General features: G+C 40.3%; 1 protein-coding gene across 1 annotated transcript in view; it reads right to left on the bottom strand.

Moving 5' to 3' along the window:
* LOC145768543 (sodium/hydrogen exchanger 9B2-like) overlaps window positions 1-27,736 on the bottom strand; it is a 150,295-nt gene that overhangs the window by 81,481 nt on the left and 41,078 nt on the right. Inside the window, exons 3-6 of the mRNA XM_082580054.1 lie at window positions 22,005-22,157; window positions 8,253-8,369; window positions 3,599-3,685; window positions 1,920-2,015 (exon numbers count right to left, since the gene is read on the bottom strand). Coding sequence (XP_082436180.1) covers window positions 1,920-2,015; window positions 3,599-3,685; window positions 8,253-8,369; window positions 22,005-22,157 — 453 coding nt within the window. The remainder of the gene's footprint in view (window positions 1-1,919; window positions 2,016-3,598; window positions 3,686-8,252; window positions 8,370-22,004; window positions 22,158-27,736) is intronic.

The raw sequence follows: 27,736 nt of genomic DNA, 5'->3' as shown, positions 1-27,736 counted from the left end.
CCATTCCGAATGTTTTTAGCCATTAAACCATGGATAGTCTTTGTGACCAAAGAAATTTTCGGTTCTACCAACTAATAGGCCTACTGCTTTCCGACCATAAAGTTTAGTAACGTAATTTACCAATTTAACCCTTTGAAGGTTGCGGGGGGGCTGTCAATTCAACTTTTTGTATCAACAGTTGTATCTCTAAAACCACTGAGCCTGCGATTACGAGATTTCTTGACTTTTCCTAACTTTTATTCTCCTCTATTGAGCTGAAATTTTGAGCAAATAAAGGTTTTAAATTGAGAGATATAAGGCATTTCTCAGCACATCCTCTGAAATATTTCATATTCTATTCTTCAAAATTTTCTTACCAGCTGGATGAAAGTAATTAATTTGGCCCATGTCTCGTTAATCCTAACTGTTTCACAGCGTGAAGGGAATTGGCTGTATGTAAAATTATGTAAAAAATTTTAATTACAGCATTGCAATGTATTTTCTTCATTACTCAACCAAAAAATAATGTGTAAACTCACGCTACAATTACAGTCATAAGTCAACTCAACATTTCAACGTATATGAGCAGTTCTAAAATTCACATAGTTTTAATTTTTGGACATGCTCAGCGTGAATAATTTTAAAAAGTGAATCCCAAATTTTGAAACCGTGCCCTAAAAAAATAACAAAGATATCACTCCTAAAGCATAAGAAAAATCGACAGCCCCCTCCCCAAACTGAGCAAGACTCCAGGAGCCCAACCTTCTAAGGGTTAAAGTGTCACTGTGAGAATCGATACGTAGGCCGCACGTCCCAACGCTTGGAGAAACAAATCAAATAACATGTCCCGAAAACAACAAAGAAAGAAACAATACAACAAGAAATCAACCAAATCATGCTTACAAAGGTGTAAATGACAAAAGCATATCTTTCAACTCTGCAATAGGACAAGACATGCTTGAAAATGAAAAATGTGCTTTCAACTTTAGATTGGGAATGCTTTCTACAGTAATTTGCTAAAGGCCGTTCCTCGTTTCACCTCGCAGCACTGGAAGCAATCTTTATAAAAACTCTCGATCCAATCTTATGCCGCCAACAAAAATTCGTTTATGCCTTAAAACTTCTACGTTAATTTTAAATTATTCTGTTCAGCCAAACTTACATTTCGTTTTTTTTTCTACCATAAATACTTCACCACTTTTAGCCTTAGTTTATTTTGACGATAGCTCTTGAAGAGAATCCGACGAAAACCTACAACTTCCAGCTACCATTAGCAATATTCTACTCGCAATTTTCAATTTTTGTACCACCAATCAACTCTTCTAATCATCATCACATTTAAGTGGACAATATTGTTATAACAATGTTCTGAGAAAACTATTTCAACTTCTTGGTCGCCGAGTGTGGCACGAAGGATTCCAATTTTTGCGTGGTATATTCATTCCACTACTTTTAGGAAATAAAGAAAAAAATGTTTTTTTTTCATCTGTAGTTTTTGAAAAAAACAAATGTCCGTTGTGACACGCGTGTCCGTTTTGTACCATCTTTTCCTAACATTAAAGTAGTTGAAATGTGGTTTTGCAAAAAAATGCTCCATATTTCGTATAGTGATTATATCACAAATGCAGAAGTTTTAAATTGTGCACATCAAGATAAGAAACTATTGAACAACATTAAGTTAAAGGCAATTAAAATGGCTCTGTAACATCATCTAGAAAGAAAAATTCGAAGATCTCTGCTTGAGCGGTCCCATTTCGAAACGTCCCGTGACAGACAGCAAATAATATTTTCTATCTAATTTTCAACAAAATAAATAAAATAGCCAACCAAGAATACTTTGGGACACTGCACGACAAAGAAAACGTTGGAAAAATTTACGAACTGAGCATCTAGTTCATCAAAGGCCACATGCGCTATATGATAAAAGCATGCATACATACCTAGTAGAGGCGGAAGTGGAGGCAAGTCAAAAGGCAGGGGAAACAGTATGATCAGTCGCTCACACACTATTCCCCACAAAAACACCATGATGATACCTAAACGTTTATATAATTTATAAAATGTGTCTAAACTGAAAGATCAAAAAAAATGGTTAAAACTTTTACTCAAAGTGGAGGTAAAGTTTCAAGAACAATGCATGCTTGCCATATTTTTTAAATAAACTCTAACGTTTTCTACACGTAGGCCTACTTGTGTTCTCATCAGGAATTACAAATGTGCAATATACTGTACACAAAGTAAAATGAAAATTATAAAATATATATTGCAGATTTGTAATTCCTGATGAGGACACAAGTACAGGTCGAAAACTTTTTTAGCGGCACCTAGTGAATGGAATAATTTCCTGGCAACAACACTTGAACAATCGGAAAACTGCATTCTGCTAATCTCAGTAACCGGCCCTGCGTCTAGACTGTAGAGACTCTACAAGTATGCGAAACTACCAGGAATAACCTATCAAGGCTTTGTCAGTCCAAGGATAAAGATTCAAAACCAACCAACCATATTTTTTCGTGTAGTGCATTATGTTAAACTCGTTAAAGTTACTTTGTTTTGTCTGTCTATGGTTCAACAAAGCGAACTTTCTACCAAAGCTTTATCAATTTTTTTCTGTTGTAACAAAGGTAAAAAATTAAAGAGAATTATTTCGTCACTTTTTAATGAAATAGAAACATGGGCTATTACTAAACGTAAAGCTGTAGAAAAAAATATAATAGAACATTCGGGCATCATTTAGCACTACACCAGTTATTGTTAACGCCAAACAATTGCATTTTTAAAAATATCAATTGTAAAGGACAAAGGACGTTTTTAAACATATCAATTGTAAAGGACAAAGGACGTTTTTAAACATATCAATTGTAAAGAAAAGATTCTATTTGAGTAAGGCTCTAGTGATGCTCTACAGTAGTAGAGGGAAATGCATATGCCATAAATAGGGCTCTGCTAATTCTCCATGCATTTTTAATAAAAAATACTGAACTGATACTTGATGAAGAATCGCTGGCCTGCTGCTTCGTAGTCTGGAGATCCCCTATGCTTAATGGAACTCAATAAAAGTAAAGGAAAAAGTATAGCCTATTATGAAATTGTCCATCAGGCATCTCAACTTATTTTTTTACGTTTTTCAATTGACCGTAGTCTACTTCCATCAAATGTTGAAACTGATAACCAGCTTTATCCCCGACATTTCTTCGGTCAACACGACTACTTTTATCAAGGGACTAAAACAAGTGTGTACGGTACGGTACCCTATTAGTCTCTTCATTCCGACAATATTTTTCTGCGGTGTGCCATTTTGTTGCTATGAGCTGTGTAAGTAGATTATATTTGTTTTACCTCCTTATTACAGTATAGTCAGTTAAACTAAATGATGAAACATTGGAGCAAGGCCTGCCAATAGGATTATCATCACTAGAATGGAAGCCTATAGCCTTTCGTGATCACTGATAAAGCGCAATAAATTTGGTGATGCAAATTGGACAGAAAAAGAGACTTTTGTAACTGCCACCGAAGTGAAAACATGCAACATAATCTTCTTTTAGTATCAGTAGAGGTTAGTTAGAGGATAATCCAGGTTAGAGGATAATCCAGCTTTTGCTACAAAATAAACACTTACCAAATAAACTGCCTCCAGGCAACGCGTATCGTCCACCCAGTGCCGTGATTGACCAGAAAAAACCCCAGAACAGAAATCCCATAAAAACTAAAACAATAAAAAATATGCAACAAATAAAAGCAACAAGTTTTGGGTTACACCAATACTCATAAAAATTAAAGGTGATGCAAAAAAAAACGATGTTATTTTTCAAACCAGTGCGCAAGTGGCCTACCTAGACCAATGGTTTTCAAACATGTTTGAACTACAGCATACCAAAGAATTTCGAAATCTACAGCAACACATTGACTTACTGCGTCAATGTTTTTTTTTTCGAAATATTGCCTTCGCTTCTTGAGCGAAGCTGCTAAGTTAAACAAATTAGGTAGGGCGATTTTTTGTCACTAAAGTTACTTTTTTTTTAGTTGTACCAAGTAACAAAAGAAATGTAGAACCAAAATTTCATGGTCGTGGGGGTCAATATTTAACCCTATCTATAGCCACACGGGGTTTTATGAGGACGCCTCACTTTAATAGTGAAATATTTTTCAGAAGGAAATTATGCTAGAAGTGTGAAATTTCTTCACTTTTAGATTTTGTTCCTTGCGAATTTTTTAAACCTGCACTGGTAATTTTTCTATCTTCCTGCCCTTCACCATAAGCAATTCATCTCGGGTGGCTAGACATTTTCGTGCAATGCTAGATATATATAATTTAATCAGTGTGGTACAATTATAGGGTGGATTGAAAAAAACTTTTTATAAAATTTTTATTAGCTTGGGGTTGGAAAACTTGCCAATTACTACTAAAACTAATTGTGCAAAATTAGAATGTAATCTGACGAAAGCTTGATCTGCCACCAGCCACTTGAAAATTTACCATTGGGCCATTCCATGTCAATTCACACAGTCAAGAAATTCAACCTCTTCAATTTTTTGTTTCTCGGCAGCCGATTTGTAGCAAGAATTGACAGCGATAGACACGTGTTTCGCCCATGAGGCTGGGCTCATCAGTATCGCACCGTATTCTGCCACAAATTTATTCGACCACCGCTTTACCAGTCAGTTTAACTCTTATTTTTGTGGAAACAAAGAAAGAGCCAACAAAACCAGCAGGCGCCAGGGCAGAGCTCTTCAATTTTTGTTAAATTTTACACACCTTTTCACTATTTTATATGATAAACACCTGCAAAATTTGAGTGAAATATTGAGAAGCACGAGAGTTATAAAGCATTTAGTTTGGGGGGGTCTGCCGAGGGGGCACAATTTTTTTTATTATTGGCCATGTTTGAGGTCCTATTACTGCTTAAGTAAATTAGGTAAGAACCTAATTTTTTCACAGGTGATAGTACTTCTGCCAAATATTGAAAAAACAACATCGTTCATATTGTCACTTTAAAAGATCAAAGGTAATAGACATCCAAATGTGGCCGTTTCCAGCTCTCGGTTAAAATTTTCCAAAATTTTAAAACCTTGCCAAGACCCTATTTTTGATTGGTTTTGGCTGAAATTTAGTAGAAATGTTGTTTACAGGATTCTCCATGAAACCTCAGTGTAAATTTTTACTGGAGTCATGGATAATCGAGATATTAAAAGGACCTCTTTTTTGCTTTTTGTCATTTCGACCCATGTTTAACATTAAACACCTCCCAACTCCTTTAATATTTTGTACTGGAATTTTCTCAGTTCATAGAGAATCCTGCAACCAACATTTCTACTAAATGTCAGCCAAACCCAATTAAAAATAGGGTCTTGGCAAGGTTTTAAAGTTTTGAAAAATTTTTGCCGAGAGCTGGAAACGGCCACATTTGGATGTCTTTGACCTTTGACCTTTTAGAGTGATAATATGAACGATGTTGTGTTTTCAATACTTGTCAGCAGTACTATCACCTGTAAAAAAATTGGGTTCTTACCTAATTTACTTAAGCAGTAATAGGACCTCAAACATCGCCAAAAATAAAAAAAATTGTGCCCCCGCGGCAGACCCCCCCAAACTAAATGCTTTATAACTCTCGTGTTTCTCAATAAATTTCACTCAAATTTTGCAGGTGTTCATCATATAAGATAGTCAAAAGGTGTGTAAAATTTAACAAAAATTGAAAAGGTTGAATTTCTTGACTGCGTGAATTGACATGGAATGGCCCAATGGTAAATTTTCAAGTGGCTGGTGGCAGATCAAGCTCTCGTCAGATTACATTCTAATTTTGCACAATTAGTTTTAGTAGTAATTGGCAAGTTTTCCAACCCCAAGCTAATAAAAATTTTATAAAAAGGTTTTTTCAATCCACCCTATTGTACACGTCAATGAAATAAATTGACGGCGTCAGCGTCAGCGCTAATTTCTAGCGCTATTTTAGCCAGGGTCAGGTATTATGTTTTGAGACTATTGAAATTGGCTGCTTAGCCTATTAGTTATTGCCTTGTAGAAACACAAGCATTTCAAAATTTTTGTCCGACAATCCGCTGCGTTTGGGACGCATAATGTCCTTTCCAAGTGAAAACATGCGTTCCACAGTAGCGCTGGATGGTACTGGTGTGTAGTATTTCAAAAACAAGCCTTGAAAACTTTTACTCGAAAAGGTATCACTGTTCCAAGAGTGCTGTGATGGTGTAGCATATATAAATCCTTCAACGAGGTCCAATGCACCAGCATCGCTCTTTTCAGGGGCGTATAGGTCTTGAAGTAAAGTATCTTCAACCTCCGACTTTCATTGATTTTTCGCTTTGTCTCTCTGATCCCTCGTTCTCGATACTGCTCACGATATGAGTGATCACCATTTGGCGAACTTCTTCCGCTTGTATTCCAGGTAGCCATTCCAACCAACGCGAAAGCGGGTAATTCGGATGAGTCGCGCTGGCCAGAATACATTGTGAAACGAGATTTTCCATGAAAACAAAAAATGACGCATAGCTTGTGAGGCTTAAAATCGGCAAAATAGTTGACGGCGCTATCACTTCCATCAACTAAAAAATAAATTGACGGCGCTAGTCTCAGTGTCAACGTACAACACTGAATTTAATGTAAGTGCAATATAAACGTAAGTGCAAATGCTTTGAAATGTAAAAACGCCCAAAAATGCCTTATATTTAATGAGCAAAAGTAATTTTTAGTTTAGTTTAGCATTACTTTATGTTATAATTCAAAAATTTCAATTTTAAAGCCATTTTTGGGAAAGCAGAATAAAAACCGACTTTCTGATGTCTTTTCATCTCAAACACTTTATTTCAATAAATTTGTTAGATAAAAATTTAATTTCTATACGCACAATACACATGGTAATTATCTGGCAAAATATTTAGGCTCTGTGATTTTCATAGCTCCCGTTATTAGGGATTAATTAGCACGGTGCTAAGATAGCCTGTGACGTGCTTTCCGCGTACGAAAACAGCTCCCGTTAAGATAGGGTTAAGAAGTTATAAAGTTAACAAAAGTCACATTTTGTGCTTTTAGGTTACTTTTCATTTGTTAGGTCACTTTATTTTGCATACTCTTTTGCTTAATCTCCCTATTTATTTGTCATTTATCTACCGTAGAGATGAATTTACATTCTATGTAATGTCAAGCTTTTAATATATCTTCTACTTTGGTACGGATTTTAGGTTTGCACGAGCCCATGCTTGTTCGTATCGCGTGTATTCCCGAAAACTAGTAAAGTCATTTTTTCAATGAAACATCATCATCATCATAATCCATCGTCGGTTTGTTCCCCACTAGTGGGGGTGGCCGATTGTTTCCGCGCAGCAATTGTCTTAATCCCTTTTCTCCATTTCACCCTGTCCCTTGCATCTTCCTCCTTCAGTCCGACTTTTTTAAACTCATCCTTCACTTGTTGTTTCCACGTTCTTCTTGGACAAATTGTGTTAACTGTATTTAGCCACTTGTTTTTCCTGCAACAGCTAAAGTGTTTGATTGACAGAAACTTCCTGCCAGAGAATGTAAAACATTAGCCTACATAACATGTAGCCTACAGTATAATTTTCAATTTGCAATTTTAATTTGAGCACAAATTGAATCGTTAAACTGAAAGTTATTTAAACCTAACTTTATTTAAACGATGCCTGCCAGTAAAATCATTTAGAGTAGCCTAGCTACTTTTGCGCAAAATTAGTCTTAATTCGGGGTTTGACCAGCGTCAGTGCGTCGAGAACTCTTCGAAGGCATTATAAGGGGTCCGGCAAGACAAAAAAGTTGAAAACCACTCTTATATATTGATTGATTGAGGGAATCGTTATCCTCTGTCTGAAAAAGCTTCTTTGAGAGCTTACTCCTGGCAGTTTGGCATACTTGTAGAGGTTTTGAACCACTGATGGAGGTTCGGAAACCGAGTTTGGCGTAGTAAAGTTTACGATAGTCATTGGTCAAAGTGTTGTTGTTTGTGAATTATTCCATTCACTAGGTGCCATTCAAAGGAGAGCTGTTCTTGAAGTGCGTTGCGCACGCGCACAACCCCAGAATCGAACCAGCGCCGCTTGATTTTGCAGTTTCTTCCTTTGTAAATTAAGGCGCTTTACCAAAGTCACCTATCGGGACGGACAAATGAACAATATAAAATATATTAACAGTTACTAGGCATAAATGTTCATAGTTTAATTCAAACTTAACAAATCGTAATGTTTCTTTCTGTTGAACTGCCTTCGTACTTAAGTCATGCAATTAAATGAAAACTTGTAATTACTTCTAGATCCAAGTCTTCTGACTCCAATCATTAACTTGTTGCCCGATTCGCATCCGCAGTGATTTCCCCAGTAAATTGCACATTTGCCCCAAAATGTGTCTGGGTTGCAGCCACATCCTATCGATAAAATGAAATACTATAAAAGCCAAGAATATTGTAATACTATGAAAACCAATGTATCTAACGTTTAATTAAAGTAACTTGCGTTCTTCTGGTGACTATTTACTAGGTTACATCCTGATGTTAAAGAAGATAACTAGCTTTTTGTATTGCCGACGTTTCGTCAGTCAGCACGACTGACTTCATCAAGGTGGCTAAAACAGGTTAACACAACCTGTTCAGAAACGATGGCACAACACAAAAACATACTGATAAAATGAATAAAGTAAAGCAGCAAGAATCCGAGTTAAAAAACGCAACAAGATAACTGCAGGTTTAACTGAATGCAGTGAATGCCTAAAACCAGTAGGCTACCTTCACTGCATTCAGGTAAACCTGCAGTTATCTTGTTGCGTTTTTTAACTCGGATTCTTGCTGCTTTACTTTATTCATTTTATCAGTATGTTTTTGTGTTGTGCCATCGTTTCTGAACAGGTTGTGTTAACCTGTTTTAGCCACCTTGATGAAGTCAGTCGTGCTGACTGACGACACGTCGGAAATACAAAAAGCTAGTTATCATCTTGAACATCATGAGGTAACCTAGTAAATAGTCACAAGAAAAACGCAAGTTAGTTTTAAATGCCTGGTAAACAGTTTCACTCTGTGTTTATCTAACGTTTTATAAAAATGCATGTTTCTTTGCGAAATGTGTTGTTCTTAGGTCCTTGAAAAGCAACATCTTTCAAACCAAGCCACAGTATCTTACACGCTTTCTTGTTATGGCTACAAGAATGACACTGAACCAATCAGCCAACATAGAACAAAAAAAAACAAGAATTTGACTATAAACTGCAATGCTTGAACAATCAGCGATTTTTTTCCTGCGCAATAAGGATATAAATTTTTTTAAACTTTAAATCCCAATGTCATATTTTGTGGAGTTTTATCATGCAAATCATGAATATGCAGAAAATAAATTTTATTTTACTTAAAAACGCTTTACCCTTCAATTGCAAAAACCATTATCTGACTATACAATACTAATTACATAGGCTACACAATATATACAAACCGGTTAAATTACTCTTTCAATAACGCGCATTTGTAAAAATGCACTTAATATCCAGTTTTTCAGTGAATTTACAGAGTGGAAGCAAGTTTTGCATTTGTTTGTACATCTGTGCATTACATTGCATATGTGTGCACGCTCTGCACAGATATCTGAATAGTGAATACTGCATTGGTATTGGCGTTAACTTTGTAGACCAAAACTACCTTAAATGTCTTCAAGGTCTTTGATTTATTACCAACATCAGCATCAGCAGAACTGAGCAGAGAACCTGCTTAAACGCCGCTTCAGATGTCCGCATACCAGAAACGTAGCCATGGGAGAAGAGGCTTAGGGAGAGCAATCTCACACTCAAAATTTTATCTTGCCCTCCCAATAAGTAGGTTTTTAATATTATAAAATGACATTGTATTACATATTAAATGGCGTTTTACAAATGCATGACTGCATTCAGAAGTTATATTTTTGAAAACACTTGTTATTTCAACCATTGAAATGTATTTGCTCCCAACAGTTGCTTTTACAACTCTCTTTAAAAAAATTCTTAGCTATGTCACTGTCGCATAATATGCTGGTATCAGATTGAAAGCAAGCAGAGTAAAAATCGCTCAGGAGTTTCAAATTGTATTATTGAGAGCAAGAAGTGAGTGAAAATTTACTTTTGGAAAGTTTCATGAGCCTTTGATAAATAATTGTAGAATATTTTAAACATTTTTGTTTGTGCCGTACTTTGTGTGCGACGGTATCACGCTGGTTAGACCTTTCCCGCAGCCAGCCAATAAAGCGTGACGTTGAAAACAAACCACTTCAAGGACCGAAATCACAGTAGTGAAGCACAGTTTTTGAACGTTTTGATCGAACAATAGCTCATTTTAGTCGTACATTTTGTACTAAAAGTACTTTTTTTGATTGAGTATTACAATTAAGTTATTTATTTTTAGAAAAAAAAAATTGAATTTACTACAGGGCCTTAGCCCATGGGCCTAGTTACCGCCGGCACAGCGCTATAGCTTACTGCACGGGACTACTGAACGAAAGGACTTCGCATTGATAAATTTTATTTCAAAAGTATTTGAGTTAACAACTAAAGTAGGTAGCCTAAACGTGTTATCATTTCATTTAGAATCTACACTTATATTTTTTTCGTGCAGCATTTCCGTTTATTACTTGATGTTTTTCTTCTAGCTTACCGTATGCTTTTGGTCACTCCAAGTTTCTAGCCACTTAATGTTTGTGTTTGATTCGGCTTCTTTTATTCTTATGGAACTAATATATTGACACAGAATGAGACAGCATAGGCCTATGTATTTTTGGAAATTATTACTTTCTGTCGAAATAGGAATAATCACATCACAAGTTTGCAACACACACGCATTCATTTTAAATTGGACTACAGCGCAAGTGGAATCCCCAATAGGCCTACCATACTTTTTGGTTAGGCTAATACAATTTTATTAAATTATTAGCCTACTAACTGTTGTCTAAAATTTTAGAAAACTTTTTAACATTATGAAACGCTAACTAAGTACAAACAATTTATAGTAATGTAGCAACTGCATGGTTGAGTGGTGAAAACGTTTGCGCGACGTTCGCAAAGGACGTCGGTTTGACACCACTCCAGAATTTGCGGCTGTGTCTTGGCAAAGAAGTTTCATGGCATGCTAAAATAAGGATGGCAGCTGACTCGACAACTGGCCTAGGCCTATATATCTCTTTGTTGCTTCTTATTGTGTTGCATTTTGTGATCGCAGTGAAGGCTACGTAATACTCTATAGTTTATATGCTGTTGCAATGGGAGCAAAAAAACGTGATTAGGCTAGCCTATTACAGGACTTCATGTCAACTTTTACTGGGTAGCTTATATGAAACTGGGTAGGCTAAACAAACAAATAATGGAAATCCTTCTGTGGTCGGAAAAAACATTAAAACGTAGCTTCGATTTCATATCTAAAGTAATCACCAAACTTCTGCCTAAATCCAGTTTTTATTGGATGAGTTTGGACAAATGCGAAGTGTGTGCCCATACGTCTTCACCAATAGATTGACTCGTTGGGCAATTGAGCCAAAATGCGGCCAAAACAAGGTAGGCTATAAGCTTATAGTAACAATAAATGTTTGTGAGCAGCTGATTGTAGCAAGAATTGACAGCAATATACACCGGTGTTTCGTGGTCTATAGCTCCTGCGAGCGTTAGGCCTACATAGTAGGCTATGTCATTTCTATGTTCTATAATAAGCACAGAAACAAATAGAGGCCTCATAATTGTATCGGAGCCCCAACTGACGAAGTTAGGTTAACGCCCTGATTAAATGGCAGTCCAGCTTATTAGCCTACTTCAGTTGATTCATATTCAGTGCAAGTAGGCCATAAGTGATAGGCTGCATTGCTTTCACAAGTAAAGAAGCAAAAAAGGCTACAAACTGAAACCCAGTTAGCCTACTTATTGTAGCAAATAAGACAGTAATTCTTACTTATTATTATAAAGACATAGTAGCTAAAGCAGAAAGAAATTTCAAGTCTATCAGAATTGCAGACCAACAGCGTTTTGCTTATTAAACATTAACACACTACCAGCAGTTCCTTCAAGCGCCATAGCTTATGCGCTGTTACTAGAGCCCATTAAATAAGTGGCTTATTATTTATCACTTGGCTTGTTTTTCATATAAAAGTAACTTGAATAAAATTTAACAGTCAGATCCTTGTTTTTCAACGTTGATTCCACGTTTTTAAGAAGATTCTACTAACTACTTAACAAGTTATAAAGTATTTACAAGCATTTTGGTGCTTGCCAATGAAGAAGCCAGCGTGGTTGTTTTCAACGTCACGTTTCATTGCACAGAGCTGCAGGAAAGGTCTATTCAAAGCAGACAATTCAAAGCCGATGATTCAACGACAAAATTGTAAGGCAAGGATCTCTGAAGAAAAAAATCTCTGTTTTTCAGAGGTCCCTGGGTTAAGGTTAGGGTTAGTGTTAGGGTTATTGTCTTTATCATAAATAAATTATCGGCTTTGAATTGATCGCTTTGAATTGACCGCTTTGAATTGACCGCTTTGAATTATCGGATTTGAATTGACGCATAACTACGCTGGTCAGATAAATGAAGCGTGAATTGGATTGCAAAAGAATTGTTTTCACTTCGGCGACGAACGGACGAAGAAACGCTGACCTTATTTACATTATCTCTGGGCGGTCGAGTGCAGCGAGAATTGGCAGATGGACAACACCATGCTTTCATCATCATCATCATCATAATCCATCGTCGGTTTGTTCCCCACTAGTGGGGGTGGCCGATTGTTTCCGCGCAGCAATTGTCTTAATCCCTTTTCTCCATTTCACCCTGTCCCTTGCATCTTCCTCCTTCAGTCCGACTTTTTTAAATTCATCCTTCACTTGTTGTTTCCATGTTCTTCTTGGACGACCGCGTTTCCTCTTCCCATCCACCTTTAGATCTAGTGCCTTTCTAAGAAAACTTCCTTCCTCCCTCCTTATCACATGTCCATGCCATCTTACTCCATTTGCCCTTGCCAGTTGGTCTATGGTCTCTCTCATCTCTAGCATATCCAACAATTCTTCAGTCCTTTTTCCCTTCTCGTTTTCACCCCACACATTGCTCTCACCATTGACCTTTCCATTCTTCTCAGGATTGCCAGTTCACTCTCTCTCAATACCCATGTCTCGCTACCATATAGCATTGCAGGCCGCACACAGCTCCGATATACTTTTCCTTTCATCCTTAGTGAAAATTTTCTGCCATGCAACATTTCCCCACATTCCCTGAACTTTGCCCAGCCCAATCTTGCCCTTGTTGTCACCGCTGCTTCACATCCACCACTTCCATTTATCCGATCACCCAGATAACAGAAGTCTGTCACTGTTTCGATGCCATGGAAGAACTCATCATCATGGCCTTCCACTTCATTCCTTCCTTTACTGCATTTCCCACAAACAAAACACTTCGCCAATCTTGTTGCGGCTCTCTTGACATTAGCACATCTTGCATGTACCCACTTTCCACATTCCCTTAGAACTGCTTAGAACTGCTTAGAGCTGAACTGAACTGCTTAGAGCTGCTTAGAACTGCTTTAGAACTGCTAAACGAAAGCGTTGTTTGCATGTTGTAAATTCTTTTCGCTGACCCAGTTTTTATGTACAGTACCGTAGGCTACTTGTTTTGTGGAGTTTAGTTGCAATGGCAGAGCTAGAGGTAGTCATAGTGCAGAGAAAAGCACGAGTTAAAATGTAGTTATGTTATTTGTTTATTTCACAGCAAAACTTTGTATGAAACTTACTATAGTGGCATTGTTTTGTTTGTCGCTGTGGCTTCATCGTGGATTACCAACAACTAGTGAATTAAGTTGTTCACACATGAATTTCCCATTTAAGTAGAATATTGAAATCAACTATGTAATTGAGTCACCTTGGACGATATGCACCTTGGACACGAAATAGTTTGGTAAATAACATTGTGCAAAACCGAACCTCGACCCGGAAAGCTCAGCGCAGGACCCCACGAGAACCGCTCTTTTCAGAGCGCGGCAGTTCCACTGTCGACAAGTACCGTCGTCCCAACATTTTACAGCTGAACGCTGAGGGCATCACATCCAGCAAGATTGATGTGATCGAGCAGCTCGCTCATAAGGACCGAGCTCTTGTCATCCTCCTCCAGGAGACCCACTACACTTCTGCAGACAAGCTAGTAATTCCATACTACTCACTAGCTGGGTTTACCCAAAGCAGGAAACATGGCCTGGCCGCGTTTGTCCATGAGAGCTTAAACTGGACGGTTGCAAACTCCTCCGCCAATGAGGAAATAGAAAGGGTTTGTGTGAGCATTGAAAATTACAACATCATCAATGTATACAAGCCACCATCCTCATGCCTGAACCCATCATCTATACCCGCATTTCCCTCACCCAGTATCTATGCTGGTGACTTTAACTGCCAGCACACCGACTGGGATTACAAGTACATCAACAGCGACGGAGAATGCCTGGCTGCTTGGGCTGCAAACAACAACCTCGCCCTCCTTTACAATCCAAAATATCCAGCCAGTTTCTGGTCCGGACGCTGGGGAACGGGCACAAACCCTGACCTGGCCTTTGCAAGCATGGATACAGACAGCTCTCTTCCTGACAGACGTGTGCTAGAGAAGTTTCCACGTTCCCAACACCGACCTTCGCTTATCACTGCCCCTAAGCTTGTCTCTCCCATCCCAAGTGCTCCAGTGAAGCGATGGAACTTCAGAAAGGCTAATTGGAATCGTTACAGCCTCATAACCAATCAAACCGCGGCGGAACTACCCTCACCTTCTACCACCAACGTGGATGAGGCTTACCAAGACTTCTGCCGTGCTATCAAATCCGCAGCTAAACAAGCTATCCCTCGCGGCCGCCGAAAGAACTACACGCCGTGCTGGGATTCAGAGTGCGAAACTCTATACCGCTCTTATATTCGTGCCTCACCAGGTTCTGCCTCTATCTCAGCCGCAACAAGACTGCTTGATCGGCTGAACTCACGGAGGCGTGAGCGATGGAAAAACACCGTCAACACTATCGACTTTACACATTCTAGCCGGATAGCATGGAGTACTGTCAACAACCTTACGGGCCGTTCAGCTCGCCCTTCCTACCAATGCCCCGTTACTGCCAATAACATCGCATCAGAACTAGTGAAAAACGAGACCTACAAAATAGGCGACCGCAAGTTCTCCAAACTTGTAAAGAGGGAAACGTCTGATCTCTGGAAAATCCCAACACCAGACGAGAAAAGCATTTCTGGTGAATTTACGTCCGATGCGTTCACCGCTGCCCTACAATCAACTAAGACCCGTAAGGCCCCTGGTCCCGATAACATCTGCCCCGAACTTGTACTCCATGCTGGCACCGCCATGAAGTCTTGGCTGCGCAAATTCCTGTCTTCCTGCTTATGCCAACTCAAAATCCCCAAAATTTGGAGACGAGCCAAAGTAGTCGCAATCCCTAAGCCTCATAAGCCACAAGAGGATCCGAAGAGCTATCGACCTATATCTCTTCTCTGTATCCCTTTTAAAATCTTCGAACGTCTTATCTACACTAGAGTCGAACCAATTATAGACCCACTCTTGCCCCGGGAGCAAGCTGGTTTTCGACGTGGAAGATCTACTGTAGACCAAGTCACTCTCATGACTCAAGACATCGAAGACTGCTTTGAGGCAAAAAAGAAAGCTGGTGCTGTGTTCCTTGATCTCACAGCCGCATACGACACCGTATGGCACCAAGGCTTCACCTGCAAACTCCTCCGCCTGCTCCCGGACAGGCACATGATCCGCATGATCATGGAGCTCGTTTACAACAGAAGCTTTACCCTCACCACCGGAAGTGGTAAACCAAGCAGGCTACGACGCCTTAAGAACGGCGTCCCTCAGGGATCTGTCCTGGCCCCCCTTCTGTTTAACGTCTACATCCACGACTTGCCAATCACAGTATCCGCAAAGTACGCCTATGCCGATGATTCGGCCATTTCACACTTGTCGAATCAATGGGATACATTAGAAGAGACTCTAAACCAGGAAATGTCGACACTTTCGGCATACCTCCAGAGATGGAGACTCAAGCTCAGCGAAACCAAAACAGTAACGACAGCCTTTCATTTAAATAACCGGGAAGCGAAGCGTGAGCTCAAGATCAACACCAATGGAAAAACCTTGCCCTTCTGCCCAAACCCTAAATATCTAGGGGTAGTCCTGGACAGGTCGCTCACTCACCGTCAACATTTGGAGTCACTACCCAAAAAGATCTCAACACGCACAGCTTTGCTAAGGCGTCTGGCCGGCTCAGGCTGGGGAGCCGGAGTCGATACCCTGCGCATTGCCACCATCGCGCTAGTTCACGCTTCAGCAAAATACTGTGCACCTGTCTGGAGCCGCAGTGCCCACTGCCATCAAATCGACACTGCCATAAACGACGCCTTTCGTATCGTGACAGGATGCCTGCGACCTACACTATCGGAAAATCTCCCTGTCCTTGCAGGCATTCAACCAGCTGAGTTTCGTCGCAAAGAAGCTATCTTGTCTTTTTCTTGTCGCGCTACGAACTCCAACCACTTGCTCTACTCAAGTCTCTAAGAGTCTGTGAACGAGAAACCTCAGCAACTGAAATCGAGACACCCATTTGTACGTGCCGCACAACTCCTGATGAAAACCGCTGAAGACCAATCCATCAGTGCGGCTACCTGGGCGGGCCATCAATGGAGCTCGGAGTGGAAGAAGAACTCCTCAAGACTCCAAAGTTTCATCTCCGACACCAGCAACCACCCAACCGGAATACATTTGCCAAGAAAGGCCTGGGTGCGGCTCAACCGCCTGCGTACTGGCGTTGGACTATTCCGCTCCAACATGCACAAATTGGGGATGGCTCCATCCGCGATTTGTGAGTGTAGCAAGGAGGAACAAACCGTAGATCACACCATCTGTAACTGCGCCATCTACCATGCGCCAAATGGTGCGCGTGGTCTGCGTGAACTGGATGACAAATCAATTCAATGGCTGCTCGACACCTGCCCAAACATCTAGACCGCGCCGCCGCCACTGCCCAAGGGTGGTAAAAGGCAGAGCCCCTCGACCCCTGGAGTGGCGAAGAAGGTTCAAACAAAGAATAAGAAGATTGTCAAACTGATTAAACCAAAATTATTAACTTTTCTGTCTATTAAGTATTTTGTACCAATAGCCTATTTATCTTTGTTTCGTTCTTTAATTTTCGTTTTCGTTCAAAATCACATGGAACCCTGTCAAGTAACCCATGTTGATGCGCAATCTGCTGCAAGCGGAGATAGCGAATGATTATATTTCTCCAAACGAATGGTCTGCTGCTGTTGGACAGTGAGGAGAAAGACGCGCGTTGACACAAAGTGGAGGTTGCAGTTAAATATTGTCGGACGCAGCTATGTCTATCCTGACTGTACTAAGGAGAATGCTTGTAAAATATTACGTACATCAGTTTTCAAAAGTGTAATTGTGCCTTTTCTTACTTTATAGTGTTGCACGATTCTGTTGCTACTGTTTAGTCTATTATTGTAGTGTAGACTAATTTGATTTATTTGATATTGGCTACTACATACTGATTGTGATTATTGTTGATTTAAATTGCATGTGTTTTGTTATTCACTTTATCTCGAGTTGTTTGTCAGACCTAAATTTAAAATGTCAGTTAAAAGTTTTCCCCCTTTGCCCGAAAGTTCAGTTTCGGCTCTTGATAGCGTTTCAAATGTTTCTTCTTGAAGCAGCCGCAGCTCTACAACGTCGTCGACACGCTTCAAGCAACGAGAGGGTAGAGTGAAACTGAAAATGGCCAAACTCGCAAAGGCACAGACAGCAGAGCGATTTTTGAAAGCTGGAAGACAAGAAGCTGCTAAACGAGCCGCCGCCATGAGAGAGGCGGATAGAGAAATTGAAATAGCTGAATTGGAAGCCGAAGCTTACGCAGAAGAATCTCATAGCGGCCGCCAATTTACAGTTTTGGATGAGACTGATTTTGAAAGTGTCAACCAGCATCGCAATACCACTGAGCGCAGTCCACCTATTTCGATGCGAGATAATTCTGCTTCACTGCCGTCGAAATATCTCCAACAATCGGATGGTAATTGGGACGGTAATGTCGATTTAGACACTTGACGGTCCTTTTATGTTCCCGCCGCTGATGACACAAAGGAAGGCGAATAGCCAACTGTGGTAGGGTTTTCGCAACCAGTTGATGAAAAGAGAGCTAGTCGTCATAACGGAGGCCCAATAGAAGATTCTTTTTTGCCAAGGCCAATTATCCAGAAAATTGATGGTGACCCGTTACAGTATTCAACATTCGTTCATAAATTTGAAGTGCCTATCGGCTCAAAACTGCCAAGCGACAAATTACGGCTGGTATACATGCTTCAGCAATGTTCTCCTCGTGTTCGAGAAAAGGTTGAGCATTACACAGCCGATGCAACTCAGGGCTACAAGTTTGCACGACAGAGATTGTACTGTGATTATGGCCAGCCTCATATCATAGCTAATTGTACATGAGCAGTCTGAAATTGCAAAATTGCTATTTGGACGTCACGTGTTTGGTCCCGGAAGGAAGTCTAAAGAAAGGAGCCTAAGCCATCACCACTTGTCCGACGTCACAAAGTTGGGGTTTTCAACGCTGGATCAGAAAGTCTTTCCCCCTCTCCTAGTGTTAATAGATTTGGACAATGGTGTTTGTGCAAAGGCCATCACAGATTAGACAAGTGCAGCAAGTTTCCAGAGTTGAATCGCTATAAACGCTTTGCGATGTTGAAAAGGGAAGGCTTGTATTTTAGATGCCTTTCAAAATCGCACGTAGCCGCCGATTGCAAGTCAAAGGAAAGCTGCACTGTGGAAGGATGCACGGGACTCCACCACACTTTGCTGCATAAACATGACGGCGGTCAAGGTGCCACAGTATGCGCAAACGCACGCTATAGCGTGAATGGTAAAAGCTCTTCTGGAAAGGCATTCCTCCTCACTGTTCCAGTGAGGGTTAGCTACAACGGTAGGGAAGTCACCAGTTACGCGTTTCTTGACTCAGATTCGGAAATGTCGTTTTGTGACGTCAACGTTGCCAAAAGATTAAACGCTACTGGGGAAGAAAGGAAAGTACCCATTCAGACTATGGCAACAAAACGTGAGCCAATGAAGGGCATGATGTTGTCTCTGATTGTGTTTTAAGGCAAAAGAAGAAGGCCAGTGTTGTCTTTCTAGATCTCACAGCTGCCTATGACATCGTATGGCATCCCGGCCTTACTTGCAAGCTGCTTCGCCTACTGTACTTCCTGACCGACATATGGTCCGTATGATTATGGAACTTGTCAGGAATCGATGGCGAACAAACTGAGACGCCTGAAAAACATCATCCCACAGAGATCGGTCCTGGCTCCACTTCTTTTCAACATCTACACCCACGACCTGCTAACCACGGTCTCCGCAAAATACGCTTATGCGGACGACCTGGGAATTCTCCACTCCACAAAGTCGTGGGAAAATCTAGAGGACACCTTGAGCCAGGACATGAAAACCCTCTCAGCTTATCTCCACAACAGGCGACTGAAACTCAGCGAAACCAAAACTGTGACAGCAGCTTTCCACCTACACAATCAGGAAGCTGATGGTGACCTACACGTCCAGAACAACGGAAAATCTCTGTTCTTCTGTCCCGAACAAAGTACCTTGGAGTGACACTAGACAGATTGCTCACGTACCGCCATCATTTGGTGTCACTGCACAAGAAACTGACATCTGCGCTGCGCTACTCAAGCGCCTGGCAGGCTCCAGCTGGGGGGCGAAGGCTGACACTTTGCGTATAGCAGCCTTAGCCCTTGTATACTCTTCGGCAGAGTACTGTGCACCTGTTTGGTGCCGAAGTGCTCACTGTCATAACACCGACACTGCCAGAAACAGCACCCTGCGCACAGTGACCGGACGCGTGCGTCCCACACCATTGGACAATCTCTCCATTCTCTCAGGCATCCAAGCCGCTGAGCTTCTTAGTGAAGAAGCCACTCTGTCTCTCGGTCGTCTGGCACTGGAGCCTAATCATCTTATCCACCACAAGATCTCTGCTTTCCCAAACAAACACCCCCGTCGACTGAAATCAAGACACCCATTCGTGCCAGCCGCTCAACTTCTGATCAACGAAGCTGATGAACAAGACCTCTGCGGCTACTTGGGCGGACCATAAATGGAATTCTGAATGGAAGTCTAGTACCACCACACTCAATTTGTTCATCTTTTCGCCCCGATAGCTCAGTTCGTTAGCTCGTAACTTCTGGAACTAAGAAGCTTCAAAATCAAGCGACACTGTTTCGACTCTCGGGGCGTGCGCTTGAAAAACGCACGTTAAGGACTGCTCTCCATTCAGCGGTATCTAATGGATGGAATAATTCCCCGGCAACAAGACTTCAGCAATTGGAAACTTCACTCTGTCAATCTCAGTGACCGGGCCTGCGTCAGTGAATCAAAGCCTCTACAAGTATGCGAAACTGCCAGGATTAACTTCTGCAAGAAGCTTTCCCAGTCCGACATTAAAGATTCAATCAATCAATCTCCGACACCGACACACGCCCCATTGGCCTGACACTACAAAGACAGGCATGGGTGCGCCTCAATCGTCTTCGTATGAGCGTCGGGATTTTCCGCTCAACTATGCACCAATGGGGAATGGCCTCTTCCCCTCCTGTGACTGTGGTTCAGAGGAACAGACCGCAGACCACATCATCAATGACTGTACCATCTTCAAGACACCTAATGGAGTGGAAAGTCTGCACGTCATGGATGATGAAACCAAAGACTGGCTGCTCTTTAGTAGCCTTCCGCTGTAGTCCAGGAACATTGCGAATCTGGGGTTGTAGGCCTAAAAGGATAGACCCTCGGCCCCCGAGGTTCACACGAACAAGAAGAAGACCACCATCAAAAAAGAAATGATTTCCTGGCATAGAAACTTGTTTGTTTAATATAATCATCTATATTCATAAATAATTTGACAAAATTGGCAGCTTTGCAAGAAAGTTCTTCCTTAATAGAAAGATAAAAATCGACGATGTCAAATTTCAGAAAGGAGCATTGACGCTTAGATGGTATAGCCTTGAACTAGGATGACACGGAATCTGTGTTTTCCATTGATTCATGCGTGAGGCATCAAGGATGGTTACATTAATTGAGTCCACGTGTTACTTATTTATACGGCCAATCTGAGACTTGGAAAGATTAATCAACCTGCATTTTGGTTTGGATGTAAAATTACGTTTATGATTTTCTATCAATCCAACATAAAGTTGTTGAATATATTGAGTTTCGCTTTCACCCGCATGATCGTTTCTTACTTTACAATGAAGATATCAACCAGGGATCTCTGATTTCAACCACCAGTTTTAGGCTGATGCTGCAAGTTCGCTGTTGTAATACCGAATTGCATCAGTTTATGGAACTGTGTTCCGAAAGCTAGTGCAATTCGCTATTGCCACAGCGAACAAGAAGCATCAGGCTAAAACTGGTCGTTACCATCTACATTGTGAAATAATGTTGTTCTTTGGAATTTATAGCATTTGATTGAGTATCTACAGTTGTATGCTTTTTCGAAGTTTAACTTCCTGAAATCACACCGAATTTAAGACCATTTTTTTTTCTTTATGAAAGGAGGAACATTGTTTGAGATTTGTAGCTCTCGTTCAAAATAATCCGGAAACCGTTAAAACACACTTACTTCAATGTATCTTATTCATGTTTCTAGCTCTATTTGCAACGTTCATCTGATGAAAGTGAAAGTAAAAGAAAAAACAAACAAGTTGATATATTGCTTTACTGACGTTTCGGGCACCATCACAACTCGCATCCTCAGAGCGAACAACATACAAAGTAAAATTTAGAAAGTTATATACTGCCGTGCTGTTAGAGGCGTAAGAAAAATATGAAATAACAGTATTTTAAACTTTAAAGGTCAACATTTTTTTACAACTTTTGTGGCAATCTCATCGCAGGCTACTTGTGTAGTGAAAAAGCCTGTCTTTGCAGTTCTGTTATTGTTACCGTACATAAAAAAATTAATGAACTTCTCACCTGGTTCCGCATTCCACTTCTTGTCAAGATCTATAGGATCTTTAGTCTCATGCTGGCTTCCCTTCCCCATGTGGTACTCGTAGTGTTCTGGAAGAATATGATGTTCTCCAGGTTCGCTGTCAATCACTGTGTCGTGTGTGGACAGGTTTGACACTAAGTGAGTAAAATAAATCTGTTTCAACGCCTACATAATGTGAATAATACAACTATAAATTGCAAATTATTCTTTAACATGATGGATAATAATGTGAGACCTAACCCATATCCTCTTAGCGTCAATTTAAACTGACGTCGCAAAAAAAAGAGTGCCAAGTATGCTGATAGGAGTCCAGTTTCTTGGTTAATTATTTTCTGATAACATAATGAATGTCCAGTAGCCAGAGGTGGGCACCCGCTACTTTTAAAGTAGCGCGCTACCGCTACTTGGACCAAAATAGCGCGCACTACCGCTACTAATTTACAAAAGCAGCGCGCTACCCGGCCCGCTACTCGGACCACCGTTACTACTTCCACGCGCTACCGCTACTTCTTCCGCTACTTTTGTCTAAAATGACACAAGGAAACACTCTTCATGTCCCTAAAGACGCAAAAATGACGAATGTTATCATTCGTTTACACTGTCATTTTAACCTCGTTATGAATAGAAAACACATTCTAAGGGAAATTTATTGTTACTCATCTTTCAAAAACACGAGCATTTCAAAATGAGAGTCAGTAGGTCCTGCCCGCTTTGGCTTAAGCACATTTTTTCCAACAGAGAAAAGTCTCTCCACCGCAACACTGGAAGGAATGGGGGTATTGTATTTAATGAACAGATGTTTTAACTCGGTATTCGAAAAGCTCAAGGACTTGCTCCTGTCCGAAAAAAAGGCGTTCACAATTGCTGTTTCCTTCTGCACCGATGTTTCATGGGATGGCGCCAACACACCAAAAAACTCCAGCTCGGAGTCGTGACTGGTGTTGGTGTCACTATTCTCGGTATCAACCTGGCTTGATGTCTCTCGCAACAGTCGAATTACATCTGTCTTGACTTTTTCTCGCAGTGCTTCAGCATCATCCGTGGAAACGTAGTGCAGAAATTGTAGCCACGACGTCTTGAAGGAGGGATGAAGATGTAACATGTACCATGTTTTTAAGCAACAAATTTATATTTTTACATTTAACCGAAACTTATCAGAATTGCAAAACGCATTTCAACGCTGCAAATTCAAAACCTAGGTTATGCTCTCACGAAACTTAGGTCACGCTTCCTGTTTAACCAATGTCACACGGAATTTAGCCCAACACATTGGTATTTCTAAAGCGACACAACTATGTAACCGGTATCGCTTTCATAACTCCCACTATATTATTGATAAAAGGCACTATATGATATTATGATATTAGCGGGGAATTAAAAAAGACACACACTCAGAACTCAGAACCGACTGAACAACGGCAGAACGAGAAGGTAAAATTCATGACTGGGGAATGTCGCTCTTCTGACACCGGTCGCAATGAACTAAATTGGTTAGACCTATTTTTCAAATTCCTGAACTTGTAATTTTTATTTATAACAAATATATTCAATATTCCATTTAACTTGTGTAACTTTTGTAGGTAGCCAAATCATACCCCCAGACAGAAGCCTGAATTACTCTTTTTGTAGCTAGAGACTCAGAGTCTCTCAATAACCAAAAGTCTACACTAAAAATATAGCAAATTATAAGAAAAACCCTACACTAGGGGGATTCAGATTAAGCAAAAACCCTACATTGGGGGCTCGTCCAAACAAAAAATAATTAACTTCAGAATAACTCGACAATATAATATGAACAACAGTTGTATGAAAAAGGTTTAGTGTAGTCAAATTAAATAGAATTTTATCAGATAGTCAGACAGTCTTAATATAATTCATTAACTTATAACACCTTTAACAAACATGTAATATAAATGTTATCACATTGGTGACATCCTAACGTAAGTGAAGTTGAAAATGAATAAAAGCATAATTTGCTCTCCACTTTGGTGACACTCAGACAAGTAAGTTTAGACAGATTTTCTCCAAAGTAGCTATGAAAATTCTGGCAAGTAAGCTATGCTACAATTTTTTATTTCTAACTTAAAAATGCACGAACTCATAAATATCTTTTAAAAACATGCAACTTGATAAAATTTCACACGTTGGTTCGCCAACAAATTTTGTGTAGCCTACTGTACTTTTAAGCGCAATGCCGGCAATTTATTGCTTGTCAAACGTACCTAATTTTTGTTGTTTGTTCATGGGAAGTAATAAAGCGAATTGTTCAGCGGCAAACAGCTTATTTTAGACGCCAATGTCAAAAATTTTATTTGCATGCCAAAGCGCCATTAGGCACTTTTAATATTTTTAAACGTTCACATTATATTTACTAATTGCCAACAAGTTGCCTTTTCAGGGAAACAGTACCATGCAATTTTTTGTTGAAAATTTGCAGAGTCAAATGTAACTTGAATTTTTAGCTCATTTTAATATTCCTTTTTATTTTGCCTTAACCTACGTGCGATTAGCATAGGTCGGAAGACCAGATTGCAGGACACCCCGTCCCAATCTTATTTTATACAAACGTGCAGGCACCGCTCTGCAAAGCGTTGTGGTTTCGCTTCCAAGCAACCGTTCGTGATTTTTGTGTGTCTTTTTACTCTGGCTAGGAGTCATCCACTTTGCTACCATTACGTTCTCAGCTGAAGCTATCAGTTCGTGTAACTCCCTGGAGCAAAGGATAGAGGAAATCATACGAAGCCGCCTGCACCAATAAAGATGGTTATTGTTCCCCCCACTTTTTTTAAGTATTTTAGAAGCTAACATGATTTGAGAAACTTTGTTTAGCCATTTTAGTCGCTGTTTTTCTTTTGTTTGGATTGGCAGTATATGCACAATTATTTACCCTGAATATGGAAATTTGTGTGCAAGCTTGGTTGGCATTTGGCCATGTAATTTCTTTTATCTCTTGATAATGCAGAAGCGCTGCTAAGCGCTGAGATCGACAAAACAGCAACATTCATCACACGTCGTTCAAACGTTGATTAACCACTATAAAACATACTAGCCGCTTTAGGCCTAACGATTTTATCTCGGTATGTTCTATTGAACCATTACTGTTTCCTATTACATATAGGCTACCCTATTAGCCGTAAGTTTACGCCATGACACTGTCATGTTACGTAGTATTCTCGTTTATCATATGCTATTATTTACTGTTTTTACACATCGTACTTCAAGCTAAGCCATGTCTCACTGACATTATTGTTCATTCACTGACATTGTATCCCCTGTATTGCATCACATTGTACACACTTACAGTCTATCAAATTTTCCTGCCTGTTCTCATATTTGAACAGCTTCTAGCACCTCATCAGCCGACATGACTAAATCATGCGCCAAGTCATTTGAACCACTTTTATGATATATTTTTTGTTATTGTGTTATACTACCATGTACGTGCCTTACTTACTATATGTATCTCGCAGATGCTACTCTGTATCGTTTTTTCCAGATGCGCCTCTCACTACATTGCTGCTGCTAAGACGAGATGCGAGAGACCTCGAGAGACATTGAGAGACTGACAGCACTACGACGGATGACACAACGTCATCGCCACCACACTGTGGTTCGATCATCAGCTTACCTCCAAGTGAGATGCCTCTATTCAGAGATGCCTGTACTGAAAGAAACTCTACGAAGACGACGTCAACTCAGCTAACCTCATAGCCGCCGACATGCATCGAAGCTGCATCGTTACCTTTCAACATGGTCAACCCATGTCCGCCCGCTATACTGCGACACCATGCACAGTAGTTGCATTGTTACGCACTCAAGCCTTCTTCACACAAGAAGCACTCTAGTTCAACAACATCATCACAGTATTCAGCTGCCCAAGACGTCTGCTTTACAGCTTGCGAATTTACAAGCTGGCCTCATGTCGTGCTCATCATCTGTCAACAGACATAAACTGAACTGCTCATCAGCACTGCTGTCATAGTCTCGAACTCAACATGCTCAAACTCTATAGCATATCTGGTCCTCAAAGACATCACTCTCATGAACGCCATCTCAGTCTAGTAAGCCTACAACCTTCGCACACGTGACGCTCACCGCTATCTTATTACTACTCTGGTTTGCTTCTATGAGTGTCAAGTCTTATCTCTCCGGAGGCAGGGCATGGACAGTCATGGACACTTACCTGCCTATTAGCCTATAACATTTGTGTATTTTATTTTGACAACTATTCGTAATGCTTACTCAAGAATGACGCAGCAATGTAACAGCTGCCCTATTTCATAATTACGTCATCGCAATATCTATTATGATAAACTAGTGTTACCCCTGCAACCGCAATTTGTGTATATCATCCTAAACCAAAAGGATTCCAAGGAACTACAACATCGCCTTATCTGTTATGATAAACGAGTGTTACCCCTGCAACAATATAATTCAGTAACAGTATGTGTTATCTACTTGCTTATGTGTGCGTTTAATCTCGTCATCCTACGAAAGTAGGGGGGTCATGGGTCTTCCCCTATTAATTGTTTGCCTTTTGTTGTAAAGTATCTTATAACCACACACCTGTATATTATTTGCATCTTGTATAACCGAGTTATTGGTATTTCTAATTGGTATTTGGTATTTCACATTGGTATTTCTAAAGCGACACAACTATGTAACCGGTATCGCTTTTATAACCCCCACTGTATTACTGAAAAAAGGCACTATAGGATATTATGATATAAGCGGGGCATTGAAAAAGACATACACTCAGAACTCAGAACCGACTGAACAATGGCAGAACGAGAAGGTAAAATTCATGACTGGGGAATGTCGCTCTTCTGACACCAGTCGCAATGAACTAAATTGGTTAGACCTATTTTTCAAATTCCTGAACTTGTAATTTTTATTTATAACAAATATATTCAATATTCCATTTAACTTGTGTAACTTTTGTAGGTAGATACATCATACCCCTAGACAGAAGCCTGAATTACCCTTTTTGTAGCTAGAGACTCAGAGTCTCTCAATAACCAAAAGTCTACACTAAAAATATAGCAAATTATTAGCAAAACCGTACACTGGCGGCAGTCAGATTAGGAAAACCCTACAAAGACATGACGCCATAACGCATTTCATGTCGTTAAAGCACTTGTTGAATCGTTTCTTCACCCCTTCAAGGACTTTCACTCTCAGCTCCTCACAGGTCACAAGATCACTGATCTCGGTCAACTTCTTCGCGCAAATTGTAATGGTTGGAAGCAAGACTCCGTAATACGCCTTGGACTCGCACTTGAACATTATCGATTTCATATCTTGATCGCATGATCGCAGCTCCACACCAGAAAACGAGATTCCCAAAAGACGGCAACTTTACAACCAAACCGATTATATAACTGCTTGACCACGCCAGTGTTGCCAAAAAAACGAGTACTTTTTCACTTTAAATTAAAAAGGAGCGGGTAGCAGGAGTGTGACTGAAACAAATTAGCGTCTCTCCCGCTACCGATAGTTTGGAAAAAATAGCGCCGCTACTCCAACTAAAAAGTAGGGACGCTACCGCTACTTTTACCAAGAAAGTACCGCGCTACTGCCCACCTCTGCTAGTACTAACTGCTTTTCAACCCATCGGATAGTTGTGGTGTGACAATAGGTCCTGCGGAAACTGACCTTTTACGACTGCTGTAGCTACCGATCAGGCTTCGTGCTACAGTTTGTTTGAACGTCT

The sequence above is a fragment of the Aplidium turbinatum genome, chromosome 4 (genome assembly GCF_918807975.1).
Source record: "Aplidium turbinatum chromosome 4, kaAplTurb1.1, whole genome shotgun sequence".
Lineage (NCBI taxonomy): Eukaryota > Metazoa > Chordata > Ascidiacea > Aplousobranchia > Polyclinidae > Aplidium > Aplidium turbinatum.
This window is presented reverse-complemented; position numbering and strand designations above follow the sequence as displayed.